The sequence below is a fragment of the Eptatretus burgeri genome, chromosome 14 (genome assembly GCF_056783735.1).
Source record: "Eptatretus burgeri isolate ZD-2024b chromosome 14, Ebu_testis_v1, whole genome shotgun sequence".
In the NCBI taxonomy this organism is placed as follows: Eukaryota; Metazoa; Chordata; class Myxini; order Myxiniformes; family Myxinidae; genus Eptatretus; species Eptatretus burgeri.
The window spans coordinates 46,121,293-46,140,982 of NC_140974.1; the positions used below are offsets into that span (position 1 = coordinate 46,121,293).

Sequence of the window (19,690 nt, forward strand, 5' to 3'; positions counted from 1 at the left end):
TAATGTACAACAAGGGGAGCAGGAGACAAGAGGGGTGGGAGAAGGAAGGAAAAAAACAGTGTGGAACAGAGACATGAGGAGATCTGTGGAAGGGAGAGGGATGGGGTGGGGTACACAGGGTAAACAAAATGGACACGACATGAACTTTCAGGTCCTTACACGACAGGGACTTTCAGGAAGGAAAGCTGGGAATTTGAAGGAGATAGGTTTAAGGTGGATGAGCGGTGGTAGAAAAGATTGTGGTTTTGGATGGGGGAAGATAAGAGATGGTGGGAAACAGCTGTTTTGAAGAGTGGGATTGAAGAGAGTGTGGGAGTTTGTTCCAAAGATGGAGAAAAAAAGAAATGAAAGAGTGAAGGTGAGCAGTGATTCTTGATCTTGGTAGTTTTACCAGAAGGGAGATGCTGGCGGACCTTGAGCGCCTGCGGAAATATGGGGGGGGGACATATCTCAGACAGAGCGGGGGAGGCGAGGCCGGAAAGGAGATGGTAGAAGACAGAAAGAGCACCAACCTGTCTGCAGTGAGAGTGAGAAGCCCAAAGACTCAGGCTCACCGTGGGAGATACCAATGATCCTAAATGCCTTGGTTTTCACATCGTGAAGCCGAGAAAGGTGAGAGGTGGGAACACCAGCCCGGTGGGAGAGCAGTACTCCAATCAGGATGTGGACAAAAGCTTTCTATGTGTGGTCAGGAGCTCAGGTGTGCCAAGGAAGGACTTTGCACGACAGAGGATGCCCAGTCGACGGCTGGCTTTGGAGGCAAGCTTGGAAATGTGGCTTTTCCAGGAAAGATCATGGCAGATATTGAGACCCAGAAGCTTGAATGAAAGGACTTCTTCAAGTGGATTGTTGAGAAAGTAGATTGGGGGGGGGGGTTGTGGATTCCAAACGGTCCTTTCAGAGAGACATGGTGAGAGTATGAGATTCATCAGGATTGAAAGGCATGTTCCACGTGTTGGACCAGCTTGTGATTTTATCCAGATCTGCAGAGAGTGAAGATGCTGCTGTTTTCTGATCTGAGGGATGACAGGTTCTCATGCAAGTTGACTGTGTTTGAACAGTTTTGTACTGAAGAATGGGCAAATATTACCCAATCAAGCTGTGCAAAGTTGGTAGAGACTTATCCCAACAGACTCACACCTGTAATTGTTGTCAAAGGTGCTTCCACCAAGAATTAACCCAGGGGGGTGGACACTTATCCAACCAAGATATTCTAGTTTTGTATTTTTCATTAATTTTCTAATTTGTAGAATTTATCTTTCACTTGGAGGTTGTGGGTTATGATGTGTAAATAAAGGTGGAAAAATCTGATTTAATGGAATTTATTTTCAGGCTATTATGTAACAAAAGGTGAACATTTTGAAAGGGGTGTAGACTTTCTATCGGCAGCGGAGATCTGTGAGCTGCAATTTGTCGTACGCAAGATTAGATTAAACTCTCCCCGCAATATTTTTCTCATATCCAAGCTTCATTTTGGATTTTCCTATAGTACTATCTCATTGACATGAAGATGCTCCTCACTCATCAGTGTAACAAGAGTCTTAAACTCCAAGAATGAACTCTTCATTGCTTGCTCAAACATTTCCTGAGGATTGAATATGTCACAATACCATCTTTGCCTGCAAACCTACCTCTATGACAATCTGTGATGCTTTTCATTACCTGCTTTCAAACTTTCCTTGGTCCTGGAATCAGCACCATGCTTTACTTTTACATTTCTGCTCCTTTCGTGGTTTCTCGTGAGTTTATGGAACCTGTATGCTTGGGGGAGAGGGAGGGGAGGTTACTTGTTCTTGTTCACATCAACAGAGTATCATTTTCTCTCACCAACTTCCCGATTTGTTTGCTGATTGCTCTACTTGCTGTTGCTTTGTAATCTCAAAAAAAGAAATCTCACAGCTGCCTCTCTTTTTGCCACGCTGGGCTACATTCACTGCGAGTCATTTGGTGCATGACTTTCAATACAATACATAATGCTGTGCCATCATATCTCCTACCACAAAAATCCTTTTTTGTTTGGCTATGTTCAGATAAAATCCTTGGATATGTATGATTTGATATTCTGCCATGATGTGTCCTGAGCATCCCACACCACTAAACTCACCTCCATTACAAGCCGAGACGTTCTTTGCTGCATTTATCATTTTCTTGATCCTTCCTCCCTGCTTTATCGTTCACAATGTCTTTGGCTGTTTACTCTTGATAAATGTCTCCTCATGTTTTTTGCTGGTATCCCCACATCCAATTTTCCATTTATTTCAATTCATTCCCAGACTCTCCAAATCCAAAGCATAATTAACATTGATATTGAGGCTAGTGGCTTTCTTCTATCTCATTGTTGTCCCAGTGCTTTTCCTCTTATTTTTCACTGTTCACTCGGGTCTGTTTTTTGTCCTGACTTGTTATACTCAACTTCCAGCTCTTCTGTTACCCATTGCAATTTTTTTAACCTAACCAGCCATTTTGATTCTTTCATCCTCCTTTTCTCATGTTTGAAAACGTCCCTCTTTGAATGTGTATCTTCTACCCTCGAAGACTTTCAGTTGTCTCCATCTTCACCTTTTGTATTATCTTCTGTCAGTGCTCTTCTAATCTCAATAATTTATGTTCCTTCAAGCTTTCTCTTATTACTCTTGCTGAAGGAGAGTGTTTGTTTGTTTTTATGTTTGTCTGTCTGTCTATTTGTTTGTCTGCACAGAACTTTTGTGTTTTTCTCCGCAACCGCTTGTCGGATTGACACAAAATTTTCACCATAGCTGCGACTACTCATGTAGAATGTTGTAATGATAATTATAACGTCATAAGTCATGTGGTGTGGCAGCCATGTTGTACCTCTGGATTTGTGAAACCACACCAAGAAAAAAATTGAAACTTGGCACATGGCAAGTACTCTTCATGGGGAATGTGATATTTTTATAACATCATAGGTGCCCTCGTTATTACATCATAATTGCACATGTATAACACTACATCTGATCAGTATGAAAAATTTTGAGGGTCATCTTAGGATAAAATGGTCCACAGAAAAATTTTTCATGATGTTATCGGTCACGTGACTCGGCAGCCATATTGTTTAAAAAAAAAAACTTCTCTGAAGTAGCTGAACAGAATGAAGTGAAACTTCACACGTATGACCGCCTATCCATGAGGAGCAAAAGGTTCACACATGACGTCATAGGTCACATGGTTTGGCAGCCCTATTGGATTTACCCTAAAACCTATCTTCTCCAGATGGCTGGACAAATCGAGGGGAAACTTCATATAAATATTCCTGAAGCCATGGGTGTACAAGTTTGTTCAGGAATATTTGATAAGTCACATGGTTTGGCAGCCATATTGGATTGAAGCAAATATTAAATAATGTTTTCTCTGGAACCGCTTAATCAATCGACATGAAACTTCACATTTATGATCTAGTAATGAAGAATAAATGTTTTAAATTTCAACTTTATTGGATGCGTGGTTTGACAGCCAGAATTATTAATTTTTTGATATGGGTTCTTTTTGTTTGTTTCATTTATTTTAATTTTTTTGGAACAAGGTTCACTTAGCTGTTCCTGGATGTGTTTGAGGGTAGAGGAGTAGCAGCTGAACCCCAAATCCTATCCAGGTTCCTCCTGATGACTTCATCTTTGCTTTTTGCTTGTTTGGGTTCCTTGTGATTACTCCAATGCAGGACTGTACCTATTTGGTCTTCCATTTGATTTGAATTGAATTTATGTTAATCCCATTCTAAATTCAATTGAATAATGAATAATAATTTTTTAAAACGTCATGGGTCAGGGTCAGGTGTCCGATCAAAGTGGGGTTGCATTTTAGCGGGACGTCTTGTTTACCCAGTCATCACTGCCAGCAGTGATAAAGTGGCAGTACTAATTATGCCTCTTATTAATCATATAACACATCAGTCCACAAACGCCACACAAAATACACCACAAAACTACACAAACACCACACAAAATACACCACACAAACGAAGTCCTAGCGAGGGTCTGCAATCTCTGATTGCTCTTTTTCTTGTTCTTTCTCCCTCCTCCCATTATCACCTCTTTTTTTTCCTTTTCTTTCAATAAAGGTACCAATTTTGCTTTACTCCAAAGCCTTTTCTTATAATATAACCATTGTTGTTACAGGTCCTGTATCAGCAGAGCGCTTCAGCCAGGCAATCCAGGAGATAGTGATTGGAAACAATTTTATCGAGCAGCAGTATGAAGATTCGGAGGAATACTTCTTCTACTGTGACTCATTTCAGAAAGGTGCCAAGTTTGTTATTCTTCGTTGTTCGTGTCAGGTTAAATAAAATGAGAAAATTTTGTACTTTATTTCAAATGTCTGTTTCGCATTTAGTACGGAATTTCATGTCCCTTTGGCAGCTTTTCTCTTTGAAATGCTTTTACTTTAATTTGTGCACTATTTACTTTTTTCTTGTGCTACTTTATATGGTTACAAACACCCCCCCCCCTTTATTCCCATTATTCTCCTTCTCATTTTGCATTTTGTGATGCATTTGCACAAAAGGTGCCACTTAAAACTTGTTTTTATCTTCTGTAGCTATGCTATTTCATTTGAATGTTATCTTTATGTTGTATCCTCTTATTCTCCTCCTCTTCCCTTTATAAGCAATGAGGTCCAATGGTACAAAGCTTCTGCCCTGCCTTTACCATGATACTCTTCATTATGTTGTATGATGCTTAAAAGTTTGGTTAATTGTTCCCTGTTTCACTCGTCCCCATATGTTCATCCTATTGTTAAGGCTGCTAAAGCTGTCCAGTCATGGTTCATTTTCCAACAGAACTGCATTCCAGTGCAAACTCTCCATTAGTGGTGGTCATATGGCAGCTTAGCTGCCGGGGTAGCTTTCATTTCTTGAAGCTCGTCTGTGTCGCTGATGCAGTGCCCCTCTACCAGTACACACACTGGAACTGGTACTCATTTCACTGACCTCGGAAGGATGACAGGCTGAGTCAACCCCCTGGTGTATTGATTCAGTGGCTGATGGGGCTGAAACTCAGGACCCTAGGATCCCAAGCCGCCACTCGAACCACTGAGCCAACACCAGGCTCTTCTCCATTGGTATTTTCCCTTCCCCCACCTCACCCCTCTCCTCTCTCTTCTGTGCTTTGTGGGAAGGGTGTTGCATCATGAACAGTGTTGTTCTTGCAGATGATGTTCAGCAAGGTATACTATCCAATAAGACTCATGTATATTAGATTCTGTGGAATATTTTGAAAAGATTAGACCACCGTGTGCCACTATTCTAGTTCCTGCTCTATTACATCAGTAGCATCGTCACGTTCCCATTCTTGATTCAAACAACAGCCAAGTCGTGCTTAAACTGACAAATTTTTTGAATGTAAAGTTTGAGATAGAATATACTTGTGTATCAATACACAAGCACATTCTTCCTTAAAATTTACCTCCATTTGATGTCCAGTATGTATTTTTGTGGGCTCACTAAAGCCATCCACCAAACCTATCCTCCTTTAAGGGAGAATATTGTTGAAATATACAAGGTTAGTAATATGATAAGTTGACTCCATTGCCTAACAAATGCTGGTGTGTTGTTTTATTTAGCTAACCAGGTGATCATCACCAAACGAGCATCAATTATACATGACTTGAAGAAGAAAGTCCACGACTCTGAAGCCATGAATAATGCTCGGATGAAAATTGGCGAGGTACTGCACACTATCCAAAAGTTCTACAGCAACTCCAACTGGCTGGAAATGGGTCAAACAGAACCCTATGCTGGACTAGGTATGTAAGTTATGTGGAAATTCTTACCATTTTGCCATGCTGTACTGCCTTTGTTCAAAGAGTGATTGATATTCACTTTGTGTTGACAAGTCAAAGCTTCAGTGTTTGCCAAAATCAGTCATATGGTATATGAAACTTGGGATTATAATTGAATGAATTTTAATGTCAAATCAGAGCAAGTGCAAACAAATTGTAATTGAAGTCACTTTATGTCAGGCACAGGTTGAATTACTTCTGAACATAATATGTACAGTTATGTTGAAAAGCGATGACACTGCAAGTGCAAATGATGTTATCATTACTCTGTTTTGTCTATTATAACTTGCAAAGAAATGTCGATGCAATGAATTGGTTACCTCTATACAGTAAATCCTCAAATATCACGGGGGGTTAGGTTCCGGGAAAATGCCGCGATCATGGAAACCAAGGGCCAATAGGAAAATGGGGGATCAGTTCCTGGGCTTCGAGAAAAATATGGAGGAAGGTGGATGGCAGCCAGAAATAAACACATCACAATTTAAACTAGAAAGCATCTCAAAATACAAAGCCTGTCTGCGTCCGCTTTGTATTCAAACTAAACTTGATGAAAACGGCAGTTAAAAAAAAAATTATACATTTTATTCATTTGTGTTCTCCACAATCTCCACAATTCTCAACAGTAAAGGTTTGTTGAAGATTTGATGACAGAAGCTTAATTGGTAAAAATGTTGCTGCCTAGATATACACACTGAATCTCAATGGTCAACAAGGATTTAGATTAAAACATTTATGGCTGGTCTACCACTTCACTGATTATGTCATCCTCACAATCCTTTATTTCCCATTGGGAGTAGAACGAGATGTGCCATGTTTCAAATTTTTCTGATCAGCAGTCTCAGAGATATTATTATTATTATTTTTTTTAGTTTAATCTAAGATGTTTGCCATACCACTTGATCTATGACATCACAATTACTAAAATATTCTCTATGGAGGGTTCGCCCCTCCCCTGAAATTTTTTTGCGAATCAGACAAGTGGTTGCTGAGAAAAACAAGGACAAATGTGTCCAAGAGCAGCATCCTAAAGGTTTTGTCGGCTAAAAAAAAAACATTAAAAAAAAAAAACAACAACTTCCGATATTTCGTCACGTGCCTTGATTAAGCCAATAGCGAAACCCGTCATAATGTATTTACATATTTACGATATATCGTATATTTACGAAATAAATAATGTATTTACGAAATTACAATACGATAAATGGAATAATCTTTAAATAGTAACGTGAACTTTTCGAAACTTTAAAGCAAATATCCGAATATATTTAAAAGTTCATGATAGACGCTCTCAAAAGGAACCCTCAATGTGAGGATGTGTACATGTGCTTAGTATTTAAGGAGATCCGGATCTTGTATATACAAGAGCCGAGTCCGAGAGATTAAGGTTTTGTCTTCACAAGAAGAAGAAGAACAAGAAGAAGAAGAAGAACAACAACAACAACACCGAGCTCTCTATGAGCAGCGTTCGCCACGCGAGACGCTGCTAAAAAAAGTTTAAAAAAAATAATAGAGCAAACTAGAAAGGCAAACTTCAACGTCATGACGTCGCCAGATTTGCCTCTGCCAACGTTATCACATCATTATAATACTTTACCAAGTTTGATATAAATCCCTGAATTGGCTGCCAGACCATGTGTATGAGTAGGTTGAAATTTAAAACATGTATTCCCCATAACTACTACATCATAATTGTGACTTTTCATGTCGAATGATGAAGCCTTTCAAGAGAAATTTTTTTTGTTTTAAGATTTTCGTTCACTCCAATATGGCTGCCAGACCATGTAATTATTAATTATTCATGAATACACTGGTATCCCCAAGGCTTGGGGAACATGTGAATGAAGTTTCCCCTCGATCTGTCAAGCCGTTCTGGAGAAGATTTTAAAAGTTTTATTCTTCAAAAAATGACTGCTAAACCATGTGACCTATGATGTCATAGGTGAACTTTTTGTTCCTCATGGATAGGTGATCATACCTGTAAAGTTTCACCTCGATCTGTTCAGCTGTTTCAGAGAAGAATATTTTTGAAGGTTTTTATGTTAAAATATGGCTGCCAACCCACGTGACCGATGACGTCATCTTTTTTTTTTTCTCCCATACAATTTAGCCCGAGATGACCCTCAAAATTTTCCACACTGATCGGATAAAGCATTCGACGAATGCAATTATGACACCATTACGAAGTCACCTATGATGTCATTTTAAAAAATCACACTTATTTCCCATAGGGAGTACTTCACATGTGCCAAGTTTCAAGTTTTTCCATGGAGTGGTTTCGGAGATACAGAGGTCCAAATTTTTTCTTCTTTTTCAAACAGGGCTGGCACACCACGTGACCTACGACATCATAATTACCATTGAAACATTCTACATGAGTAGTCGTACCTATGGTGAAAATTTTGTGTCAATCAGATAAGCGGTTGCAGAGAAAACAGAGAAAATTAGCATGGACGGATGGACAGACATCCCAAAAGCATAATGCCTCTAGCAACTTCATCAGTGGCCAAAAAAGGGTTGAAGAAAAAATAATAACTGGAAAGCATCTGAAAATGTAAAGCCACTTTGTATTCAGACTTCTTCCATATGCAAAACGAGTAAACAGTACCTTTGACCTTTTGACCAAATTCTTAATTTGTCTTCTCCATATTCTATTAATAAAACTTTGTTGAGAATTTGATAACAAAAGCTCAAATTATAATTAAAATTGCAGGTGAATTGAATGAAAATTGACAATTTTATGTCATGCTTAGCTTTGACCTTTTGTCCAAATTCTTAATTTGTCTTCTCCATATTCTCGTGGTAAAGCTTTGTTGAAAATTTGATGACAAAGCTCAAATGGTAAAATAGTTACAGCTTACAAAAGCTCAAATGATAATGCAATTAAAATTTCAGGTCAATTGGATGAAAATTGACTTTTGTGTGACGCTGACTTTTGACATTTTGACCAATTTTTTGAAGAAATAATTTTTCTTCTCCAAAGTCTCATTAGTGAGCTTTGTTGAAAATTTAATGCCAAAAGCTATAATGGTAAAAAGGTTTTGTTCTGGACAGGCACACAGAGACAGACACGCAGAAGAGTTGGCAAAACCCCCTCTTCCACTGCCCGGAGGACGGGATAATAAAGCTATGTTAATGTGGAAGAACGATCTAAAATGAATATGAATGAAAAAATAACTGTCTCGGTACCGCTACCGCAATATGTCGTGTGCCATTCCCGCGGGGGAGCGCCAGCTCAATACTGTTCTGTAGTCACCTGACAAGATTGTATCGAAGACCTTCATGAATCTTAAGTACAGGGGGATTCATCTGCTTCAAAACTCTTGAAGAAAGAAATAATTGCTGAAACTGTAGGGGCAAGATGGGTTTTAGTGAGTAAGGAAGCAACCGTTTGTAGGGGCACGATCAGTTATTTGGTGAGATGTGGAATATTGGCAGAAGTAAGGTAATCCTTAAAATCTGTTGACATTAGTGAAATGAAAATATATATATATATATATATATATATATATATATATATATATATATATATATATATATATATATATATATATATATATATATGCCTGATGTTGGCTTCATGGTTTGGGTGGTGGGCTTGGGATCCTAGGATCCCGAGTTCAAATCCCACTCGGCTGTTGAATTAATACCAGGTGGGGTTGACTCTGCCTGTCATCCTTCTGAGGTCGGAAAAATGAGTGCCAGCTTGCTGGTATCCTGTGTAGGAGTGGTGACCAACAGCCAAGGAAACTCCTTAGGCAACACCAGCGCTCTGCACAGAGTATGGTCCCAATGGATGGATGGATATATATAGTATATTTGTATATGTATATGTAGTGGAACCTGCTTCTCCTCTCTCCCAGTGGAGGTTGGATTTCTCTGAGGGAGTGTTTTGAGCCAAATCCAATACCTCATCCATATAAATGACCGCTGTGATGCTCTGTAAAATCCACCCTTGCTTCTTGCAGACTGAACATTGTGTCGTACAGTACCACCATCCATCTGTTAGGCAAACAACAGCTGCAGCTTTCTCTTCAGATGTGGAAATGATTAAATACTGGTCTGATAAATGGAATATGTCCTTCAATCCTGGTTTAAAAAAAGGTTCACTCTTTCGCTCCGGATGGATCGTCAAATCAACCCACATGTGTTTCTTTTTCGATCCACTGAAACAAAAGGTCAGTCTCTTCACCTGCTCTGCCTCAACATCATCCATGACCTTTCCTGGGCCAACCATATAGCAAGGCTTTTATCGGTAACTCAATGGAGTATTGCTCGCCGCTATGGGTTGGAGTCCCAGCATCACATCTGTCTCTCCAGGATTCCATTGCCTCTCAAGCTCAAAATTATTTGGATCTCACTTGATGAGGCAAGAGCAAAAGGTCTGATGCATTCAGATTATAGGCAGGTCAGTGATCTCACCATTGTTTTACCACCTCTTCTCTGATATTGCTCCCTCTGCTTTGTCAGTTCTGTGAACATCCCCAGCAAGTTTAGAATGCACAGATTCTTCCAGTAACGCCCTCACGGTTAGATTTCGAAAACTCAACCTGACTGCTCACCTCAACTCTTTTATTCCTCACTTCTCAAGTCTATTGTCTATTCTATCTATTTTATTTTATCTATTCTATCTCTCCGGGCTGGCAGTATCATTAAGATGCTTTTTGCAAACTCCATATGAACTTTTAGATACGTTTTTTTTTTCAATAATGGCTTCTTTTTTGACACCTGTCCATAGAGGCCAGCTTTGTAAGGGGAACGGGATGTTGATTTATGAACACTGACCCCCATCTCGGACATAGAGCCTTGCAGATCTTTCAAAGTAATTGCTACATTTGCAGTGACATTCCAAACCAGTTTCCTGCTTACCCGGCTGCTGAGTTTGGATGGTCGACCTGATCTGGGTAGAGTATGGTTGGTATGATACGTCTTCCACTTCTTCATGATGGATTTCACTGTACTCAAAGTGATAATGAGTGACTTTGATATCTTCTAATAACCCTCTCCTGAATGATGCTTCTCCACCACTTTATGTCTGACTTCTTTGGAAAGCTCCTTGGTCTTCATGTTTGCCTTGTTGGTTCACCAAGTGAACCGCACCTTAAAATGACTCAGATAAGTGGGGGAGATTAATTATTTTCAAAGTGAAACCACTGATTACATGCAGGAGAAACCTATTACACTTATTTTGTAAGATTTCAAACAAATAATTTGCTCCTAAAGTGATTTCTGGTTCATTAAGGCAAATGGGTTGAATACTTATGTAACTGAGAATCATCTGATTTTCTCTGTTAATCCAACTTATTCATATTTTATCTGAATTTTTTAGTTTAATCACATTGGAGTAGTTTGTGAAGACACTATATATTAAGAAGTTTGATTTGAAAGTGCCATAAAATACACTCAGGTGGCATCAAAATATGAAAACTTTGGAGGATGGTGAATACTTTTTAAGGTCACTGTATATACATGAATGAATGAGCGAATGAATGCAGCATATTATCATATTTATTATCCTGATTCACCTTGTCAGATGTGTTTGAAGAGAATTGTTGTGCCTATTTTGCAGGAAGAGATGATGGCGCTTTTTTCCCTATTGTATCACGTGCCAAGACAACATGTGCACCTTGCCCCAAGTGAGTGCCTTGATGCCTTTGGTTCACTTTCTACAAATTTGGGTTCTGGGTTGAATCAACGGATAAAGCTTCTGTATTGTAATGTGGAGATGATCAGGTTCAATTCTCAACTACTTTGGTTCACAGTAGGTGCTTACAATAGAGGTTTGCATCAGTCCGCTTCAACATGCACCATTAAAGACAATGTTTATCTACGTACAATTAATTGATACTACTCTAATAAAGTTATGTGCATTCTCACGCATCTAGCTCCTGGCAAAGCCATTAGAAACTTAACTCAACGATGATCATATCCCTGTTATGTGGTCCATTTTCTGTCACAAACATAAGTGGCCACATCAAACAGATAGATTAATGTACAGCATTGATTTTATAATATAATCTTTGTTGATTTTTTTTTTATCCTCCCTAATCCAGTTGACCGTCAGGCTTGGCCAGCAGGTTTGTGAAAGACTTGGGCCAAGTGTACACATTCTATGAGCTGTGACCAGCCTTACGAGAAGGTGGAATTTATTGGAGCCATTCCGTTAGTAGTAGTTGCTTCAGGATATCAGTGAATGATTGAGGCTCGACTCCTATTTAACAGTTTTGAATTTTAATTTAAACATAAACTAAAATACAAATTAATTACATTTTAAACATATACTTTTCTCTCACCAAATGTTTCATTCCTTTTCTCTCACCAGATTTAAATTTATATTTTTTAACATAAACCTTTCTCTCACCAGATGTCTCCCTGGCTGTTAGCTCTTCAGCTTTGACAGGCCCCTCACCTGCTCCAAAGGCAGTGCTGCTCTGTATGTCCAAAACTCCAGTACTCATTGAACATTGTTCTTAGTAACCCCTTCAAGCCCTCTGGAATAGTACTGGCTGAATATACCTAATGATTGTGTGGTTTACCATTCGCCCATTGATAACACTCTATGTCCTCTAACATTGATCAATTCGGTATCATACACCTAACTCTTTCTTAAATGTGGTGATTTCAACTGTCATCATGACCGCTGATTATATGTTGACTTGAAAACAACCAGTCATGGCATTTCAGAAAATGCCTTCTGCAACTCCATCGGTTTGACCCAATCTGTAAACTTCCCAACCCAGATTTCCCCTTCTAGGGTGTCCTCCTTCCTGGACCTATTAAAGACTATCGCTCCTTCAAGTCTTTCTTGTTACTCTACAGCCCCCATTGGCTCTTCTGATCACTTTCTCATCAAGGCCCATATTGCTCTCGCTATTGGAAGAGAGCAACCTCAACAACGCAGGATATGGTTGTTTGCATCGGCCATCTGGAAGGAACTTCAATCTGACCTCTCACAAAAGGATTGGACCACCATCTCCATATCACCTAATATTGATTATACATGAGAATACTTTCACTATCGTCTGCTTTCTCATCTGCATTGGTTTATCCCATCCTATCTGATACTTTCCTATCCATCCTCTTAATACTGGTTCATTGAATCCTGTTGGGAGGCAGTTTCAACCAAGAAGCTTGCCTTCTCAAATTAGAATGCTAACCTGATTGAGAACAACTTTCTTTCATTCCATAAGGCTCCAAAGTGTGTGTTCATCCAAAGGCAAGCCAGATAACATCATTTTGCAAATCTCAAGGCCAAAGTCTCCAACCAGTCTCCTTCCACCAAGTCATGGTGGTACCTTGTCCTGGCAGTCTGTGGTGTTTGCTCCCCTTCCATGCCGTCCCTCATATCAAATGACTGTACTGTGGACGGACTCTGCTCAATACAAGAAAGAATGTCTAAACTCTATCTTTGCCTCCAAATCTCGTGTAACCATCGCATCCCACTCTGTCCGCATCTTACCTCAAAATACCCACTGTTTAATGGACTCTGCAGATGTCCCTCTGTCTGCAGAAGGTAAAAAAGATGTCCTTCTCACTGGAGAAGATAAATAAAATTATCGCCTGCCTTGACCTTGCTTGGGTGATGGGCCAGATGGCATTGCCCAATGGGCCATGGGCCTATTTTAAAAAAAAATCCTGTTCTGCTGGAAATCACCATACGTCACTCCTGTCTGCAAGAATAGGCTAGTGAGTTTGTTTCCAATTAGAAGCAAAGTCATGGAAACCATCACTGCTTCCCGTATCAAATATTTTCTGTTTCCATATAACCTGATCTATGATCAATTTGTTTTCCGTCTCGTTCACACACCTCTGATTATGCTTTTGTTCCTCTTTTGGCAATGGTTGGAGGCCCTCATTTTCAAATGTAAGGTGAGGTCCATCTCCCTCAAGACATCTTGGTTATTCAACACAGTCTGGCATCCTGCTTTGCTTACCAAGCTCTCTGTTTGTGGCATAAAAGGCCATTTCAATCCCTGGATTTCTAACTTCCATTGCCATCAATACGAACCATCTCCCTTCTTCTACCAGTGGAGGGTAGATTTCTCCAAGACATTGTTTTGGGCCCAGTCTTGTTCCTCGTCTATATCAATGCAGGAGGATGTCCGCAGACACAGTTGGGCACTAGATATGGATGGCCAATGGCTCACAAGGTGCTCCTCCACTCTTTGACAGGTTTTGTTTTTAATCCTGCTGGATGTCCTTATCATACACCCTCCTCACCGGAAAACCTGGTCTGGGAGACTGTTTAGTCACCAACAACCTGACCATGAAACAGGTTAGAACAGGTTTACATGGTACCTGCAGCAAGTCACAGATTAATCTGACCTGGCCTGACAACAGGATTTTCCCCCAAGTAAATATTTTTCCCTTCGTGCAGGAAGGATAAAAAAGGGAAGATGTCCCTTTGCAAATAAATGGTTTATCATAAAATGATACCGACACGGAATGGAAATGAGAACAAAAACAGATCTGGTGCACGAATATAGACAAATATGGAAGGAAAAATACAATGAGCATGTTTTTACTTCATTACATCACCCGAGTTGTTTGTTCCTATTTTGAAGCATCGAGCAAATCAAGCCAGTATTCTGTGCCTTTACACCTGCAAGGTTTTTTGAATTCATTATTTCTTTGAAAGCGAATGAGGTGTGCTTATACACTGCCTGCGTTCTTTTTTATTTTCGGAGAAATCGAGGCTGTGGTTATACACTGTATGTTTGTGCATTTCACATTAACACTTGAAATGCATCAAATAAATCCCACCAAACATTTTGACCCGATAATGTTTCGAATCCCGTTTCGACCCGTTCCCGTTTCCCATTCCTATATTGCAAATAATTCATCGGACGTAATCCATAACTTTGTGTGTCTTGTCATCCTCTGTATTGTGTTGAGTTTTGTGCAACTGTCATTTTGACACGATTTTCCCTGAGCATTTTGACAGGATCAGCTTTACGATGAAGTCTCCTGCATTGAAGCAGATTAAACATTCAAAAGCAGATTAAACTAGATAGAGCAATCAGGGATTGCAGACCCTCGCCAGAACTTGTTTTGTGTGGTGTTTGTGTAGTTTTGTGTGGTGTATTTTGTGTGGCATTTGTGTACTAGTGTGTTATGTTATGTAATTAATGAGACATAATTAGAACTGCCACTTTATAACTGCTGGGAGTGATGCCCGGGTACCAAGACGTCCCGCTTTGATGGGACACCTGACCCTGACCCATGACACTTTTTATTATGATCCAATTGAATTTAGAATGGGATTAAAATAAATTCAATTCAAATCAAATGGAAGACCAAATAGGTACAGTCCAACATTGGAGTAATCAGAAGGAACCCAAACAAGCAAAAAGCAAAGATGAAGTCATCAGGAAGAACCTGGATGGGATTCACATTTCAGCTGCTACTCCTCTACTCTCAAACCCATCTAGGCACAGTCAAGTGAGCCTTTTTCCAAAAAATAAAGAAGAAGAACCCAGATCAAAGCAATTTAATCATTCTGGTTGCCAGACCATGTGTCTGATCAGGTTGAAATTTAAAACATGTTCCGCATCAATACTACAGGGTGCCCCACAGAAAACCAGGAAATTTGGTACAGTTTATTTAAAACAAAACAAAAGCAAACTTAGATGTAGTGTAAAACAAAGATACACTTTATTTATATGTTAGTTTATTGATATGGTAAAATACAGCAAAATAAATCTCAAATTTCCTGGTTTTCTGTGGGGCACCCTGTCGATCATAATTTTGAAGTTTCATGTCGATTGATTAAGCGGTTCCAGAGAAAATATTATATTATATTTTTCTTCAATCCAATATGGGTGCCAAACTATCAATCATTCCTCAACAAACCTGTACACCCAAGACTTGTGGAACATTTGCGTGAAGTTTCCCCTTCAATCTGTCGGGCCGTTCTGGAAAAGAAGATTTTTTTTAATAGGTTTTAGGGTAAATCCAATAATAATAAGGCTGCCAAACCATGAGACCTATGATGTCATATGTATGAACCTTTTGTTCCTCATGGATATGTGGTCATACATGAAAAGCTTCGCCTCGATCTGTTCAGCCATTTCAGAGAAAAAGATTTTTGAAGGCTTTTTTTTTTTAACAATATGGCTGCCGAATCACGTGACCGATGATGTCATCAAAAAATTTCTGTGGACCATTTTATCCCTTGACCCTCAAAAATGTTCATACTGATCAGATGTAGTGTTTTACATCTGCAATTCTGATGTCATAACGAAGGCACCCATGACATCATAAAAAAATCACACTTATTCCCCATGAGGAGAACTTGCCGTGTGCCAAGGTTCAATTTTTTCCTTGGTGCGGTTTCAGAGATGGAAAAATGTGGGGACAGGAATATTGTACTATGCTGTATTGTAAATAGTGGAGAATTGTAATACACTCTCCCTCCTGGATCGGTGCTACACAATACACATTTACATAGAGGATTTGCATCTGCCCCCCAAGACCACCGGAACAGATAACAATAACGCCATACATTAAATGGGGTCATGCTGATCCTATGTAGCAAGTCAGAATGTAATTGGCCCAAAACTACAGGAGTAGCGCAACACGCACGCTCGCACACACACACACACACACACACACACACACACACACACACACACACACACACACACACACACACACACACACACACACACATACACACTGGTCTGTGAATTATAGTAAGGTTATATAGATTTAGGTAGGTATAATTATTTTAATTTCCCCTTTACCAATATGAATGTGAAGTTTTAAGTTAAATAATTGCACCTGTGCAGTCAGTCACTTGTGATTACTTATAATCACACCTGTGGTCACTTACAATCATCTGCTTGTTTCCCCACCACCTCAATGTCAGTATGGTAACTTTATCCCATCCTCACCTTGCTCTTTCCTAAGTCGAGATTTAGTTTATTAAAAAACCTTAGCACTTTCAATCTTAACTGTTCCTATGTGTCCAGGAAGAATGGTATGTATACCTGCCAGGACAACCTCATTGAAAAACGACTTCTCACTAGTGGTTACAGAAAGGTGGGATTGTGCATGAATAAACCACAAGGTGAGTTCCTAATGTTGTTCCACTTGTTTATGAGAATGCTGCATTTCCTTTGATTTCACTCAACACAAAATCAAATACTGTTGGGTAGAACTACTAGCGCATTGCATGTCAGCCTCTTGCCTTCACATTCTACTCTACTCTTCCTCAAGGTAAATGCAACCATGGTGGAATCAATGACAAATGGCAGGATCAAGCACCAGCAGGTGGCATCAACAAAGAAACGAATGATGCCCTGGTATCTCCACACTACATGTGGCATGAAGCAGCTGGTCAGCAGGCAGTGTTGGCCACAAGAGATTTCTTCATCTCCAACAGTGAGTTTTTTGAGAAAGTTGGTGATATTGGGAAAGGATCAAAATTTAAAAACTCATTCAGGTGAGAAATGCTGGCAAATGCACAGGAAAGTCTGATAAAATTTCTAAATGGAACCAGAATATTGAGAGACATGCATTTGACAGTTGAAAGGGAAATTCTCATTAACACTTTTAGCTTGTTTAGTTTTGTTATTCTTAACATTGTGTACATAGGTTCTTTTCACGAATATAATGGTTAGTTTATGAAGGCGCCCTATTTTCACCTGACCTTCTAACTAACACTTGTTATATTATGATATCCCTCCGTAGATGGTGGATTGCTGGAATCTGTGGGTGAATTTATGTTCCGTACTCTTTTCTCTATGAATGGATTTTCAATCGCCTTTGTAATAGATGTCTCAGCTAGCATGGAAGATGACATTACAGCCATCAAGACCACCTGCTTTGATATATTAGAGCGACACAAAAACAGCTATGATGCACCTTTCAATTACATCCTGGTGCCTTTCAATGACCCTGGTATGTATGTAACAAGTCCCACTTTTCATTAATTATCTATATTAATAAATTTCCAAGTATTGGTATCAGATATCAGTGCTTGTGATGTTTGGAAAGCAAAAAAACAACGAATACAACAAGAACACAAACATGCAGAGTAGGGATGGAAAAAGGCGTTGGGGGGGGGGGTGCACAATGAAGTCACGGTAAATGAGTTAGGGATGACGAAGATAAATAAAATGCATGAGGGATTTAAGTGCAAAAAGAAGTCCCAAAAAAATCAAATTATCTTTGTATTGCTAAATATTGATAGTCCCTAATGAAAGAGAGAACAGTATGAACGAAGAAAATAAGGACTTAAACTAAATTTCAGTGGTACATTTTGTTTTATTCACATAACTATAAAGATGGCATCAAAAATGCCTCGAAAATGTAAACTCATTCGATGAACTCTTCTTTATCTGTAGCTCTCGTTTGCATGGTCCAATGACTTAGGCCTAAGTCACATTTGCCGTGGGGTCTCCAAAATCTACTGCCACTAGCAATTATACGGCGGCCGCAGTATTTCCACGGTCACACAATGTAGCAGTCACATATGTTGTTATTTTTCGGGGAGCCGCGCGGCGTATTTAGAAATTGTGGAGACCGAAAACGTGGGGGTGCCATACGGTCTTTGATTTGATGTCGCACGGTGACCTTAGGGCGTTCCTGCGGCGGCCATAGAATTTTCAAGGTGCCCGCAAGGCGACCGCAAGGCAACCACAGAGGGACCGCAGGGGGGCCCTAAGGCGAACGTGCGGCCAGACTGACGGCAGCGAGTGGGTTTTTTTATTTAATTTTTTTACCAGTTCTTTTGTTTCAGCTTGTCAAATTGCTACGGCGAACGTAGAAATGAAAAAAGTTATAACTCCACGTTATAATTCCACGGCGACCCTACGGCCTGTAAAATATAGCCATATGGCGTAGGGCCACCCTGAGGCCACCTCAGAAACTCTGCGGCCGCCACACGTTTCTGTCAATTCAGAGGGCGTACGGCCTCCGTATCCTCGCCGTAGAGCAAATGTGACTTCGGCCTTAATGGTGTATATAAGCAGTATTATCACTTCTTGCTAACACCAGCAGAATCAATCACCTTGCAAATGTAAAAAGCAATCATCTTCAGTAGAAGAGAATACCCTCATCAGCCTGCCCTGGCAAATGTGGTGAGTTTGACCAAACCCCTCAACATGGTATGACATGTCACAGTTTGAAAAATGCTACTCAGACCCCAGTAGTTCTCTAATTACTCATTGGAAACTCGATTTATACTCGTATAATGAACAGAGCCTTTAAAGTGAACACAATGGTAAAATACAGGAATATGATGTCAACAACATTAAATGGGATGTAATAGATGGAATTTTGTATGTTAACAGTCATGGGAAGCAAGGAGACACATTTTTGGGTGTTAACCCTTCGTCAGATTAAAAGACTTGATGCCTGAAGCATCAGCTTCCCTTTGCTTCCTATGGTGATTAGCATACCTTGATCAATGTTGTGTTAATTCCATACATTGTTCTACATGGCCACCAATGCAAAATGATGCCAACCTTCATGAGCAGAACTAGTTCTTCATTCCATTTCAATGCCAGCACTTGTGACCAGAGACTTGTATGGAGTAAAATCATAATCATCTTACAACTACAAAGAGTACAGTAAATCACTGTACTGTGAAATACTGCAAAATTAATTTCAGTAAACTCCTGTATAAGCCACACTTTTTGTTTTTTTAATATTGGGATAATTCAAAAGTGTGGGATGGGGGGGGGGGTGCAGCTAATACACAGCAACAGGGAATTTTGGACATGTTGCATAACAAAATTACCTCCAGTATTTGCAATGCTAAATATCTCATTTGTTTCACTCAGAGACACATTGGAAGAACGGGCAATATATGAGGGGGTCTTGTTTTAATCAAGGAGCCTGTCTCAGTAATAATTGTATGAGACAAATGCCAGTAATTGAATCATGAAACAGT

General features: G+C 39.6%; 2 protein-coding genes across 2 annotated transcripts in view; one reads left to right on the forward strand and one right to left on the reverse strand.

Annotated features, from left to right (window-relative positions):
- The window catches only part of LOC147013087 (von Willebrand factor A domain-containing protein 7-like), a 107,362-nt gene that overhangs the window by 19,408 nt on the left and 68,264 nt on the right, over positions 1 to 19,690 (forward strand). Inside the window, exons 2-7 of the mRNA XM_085854654.1 lie at positions 4,134 to 4,256; positions 5,575 to 5,757; positions 11,360 to 11,426; positions 16,764 to 16,861; positions 17,011 to 17,175; positions 17,485 to 17,694. Of these exons, the coding sequence (XP_085710780.1) occupies positions 4,134 to 4,256; positions 5,575 to 5,757; positions 11,360 to 11,426; positions 16,764 to 16,861; positions 17,011 to 17,175; positions 17,485 to 17,694 (846 nt within the window). The remainder of the gene's footprint in view (positions 1 to 4,133; positions 4,257 to 5,574; positions 5,758 to 11,359; positions 11,427 to 16,763; positions 16,862 to 17,010; positions 17,176 to 17,484; positions 17,695 to 19,690) is intronic.
- Positions 1 to 19,690, reverse strand: part of LOC147013088 (uncharacterized) — a 121,757-nt gene that overhangs the window by 9,207 nt on the left and 92,860 nt on the right. The gene's annotated exons all lie outside the window — the stretch shown is intronic.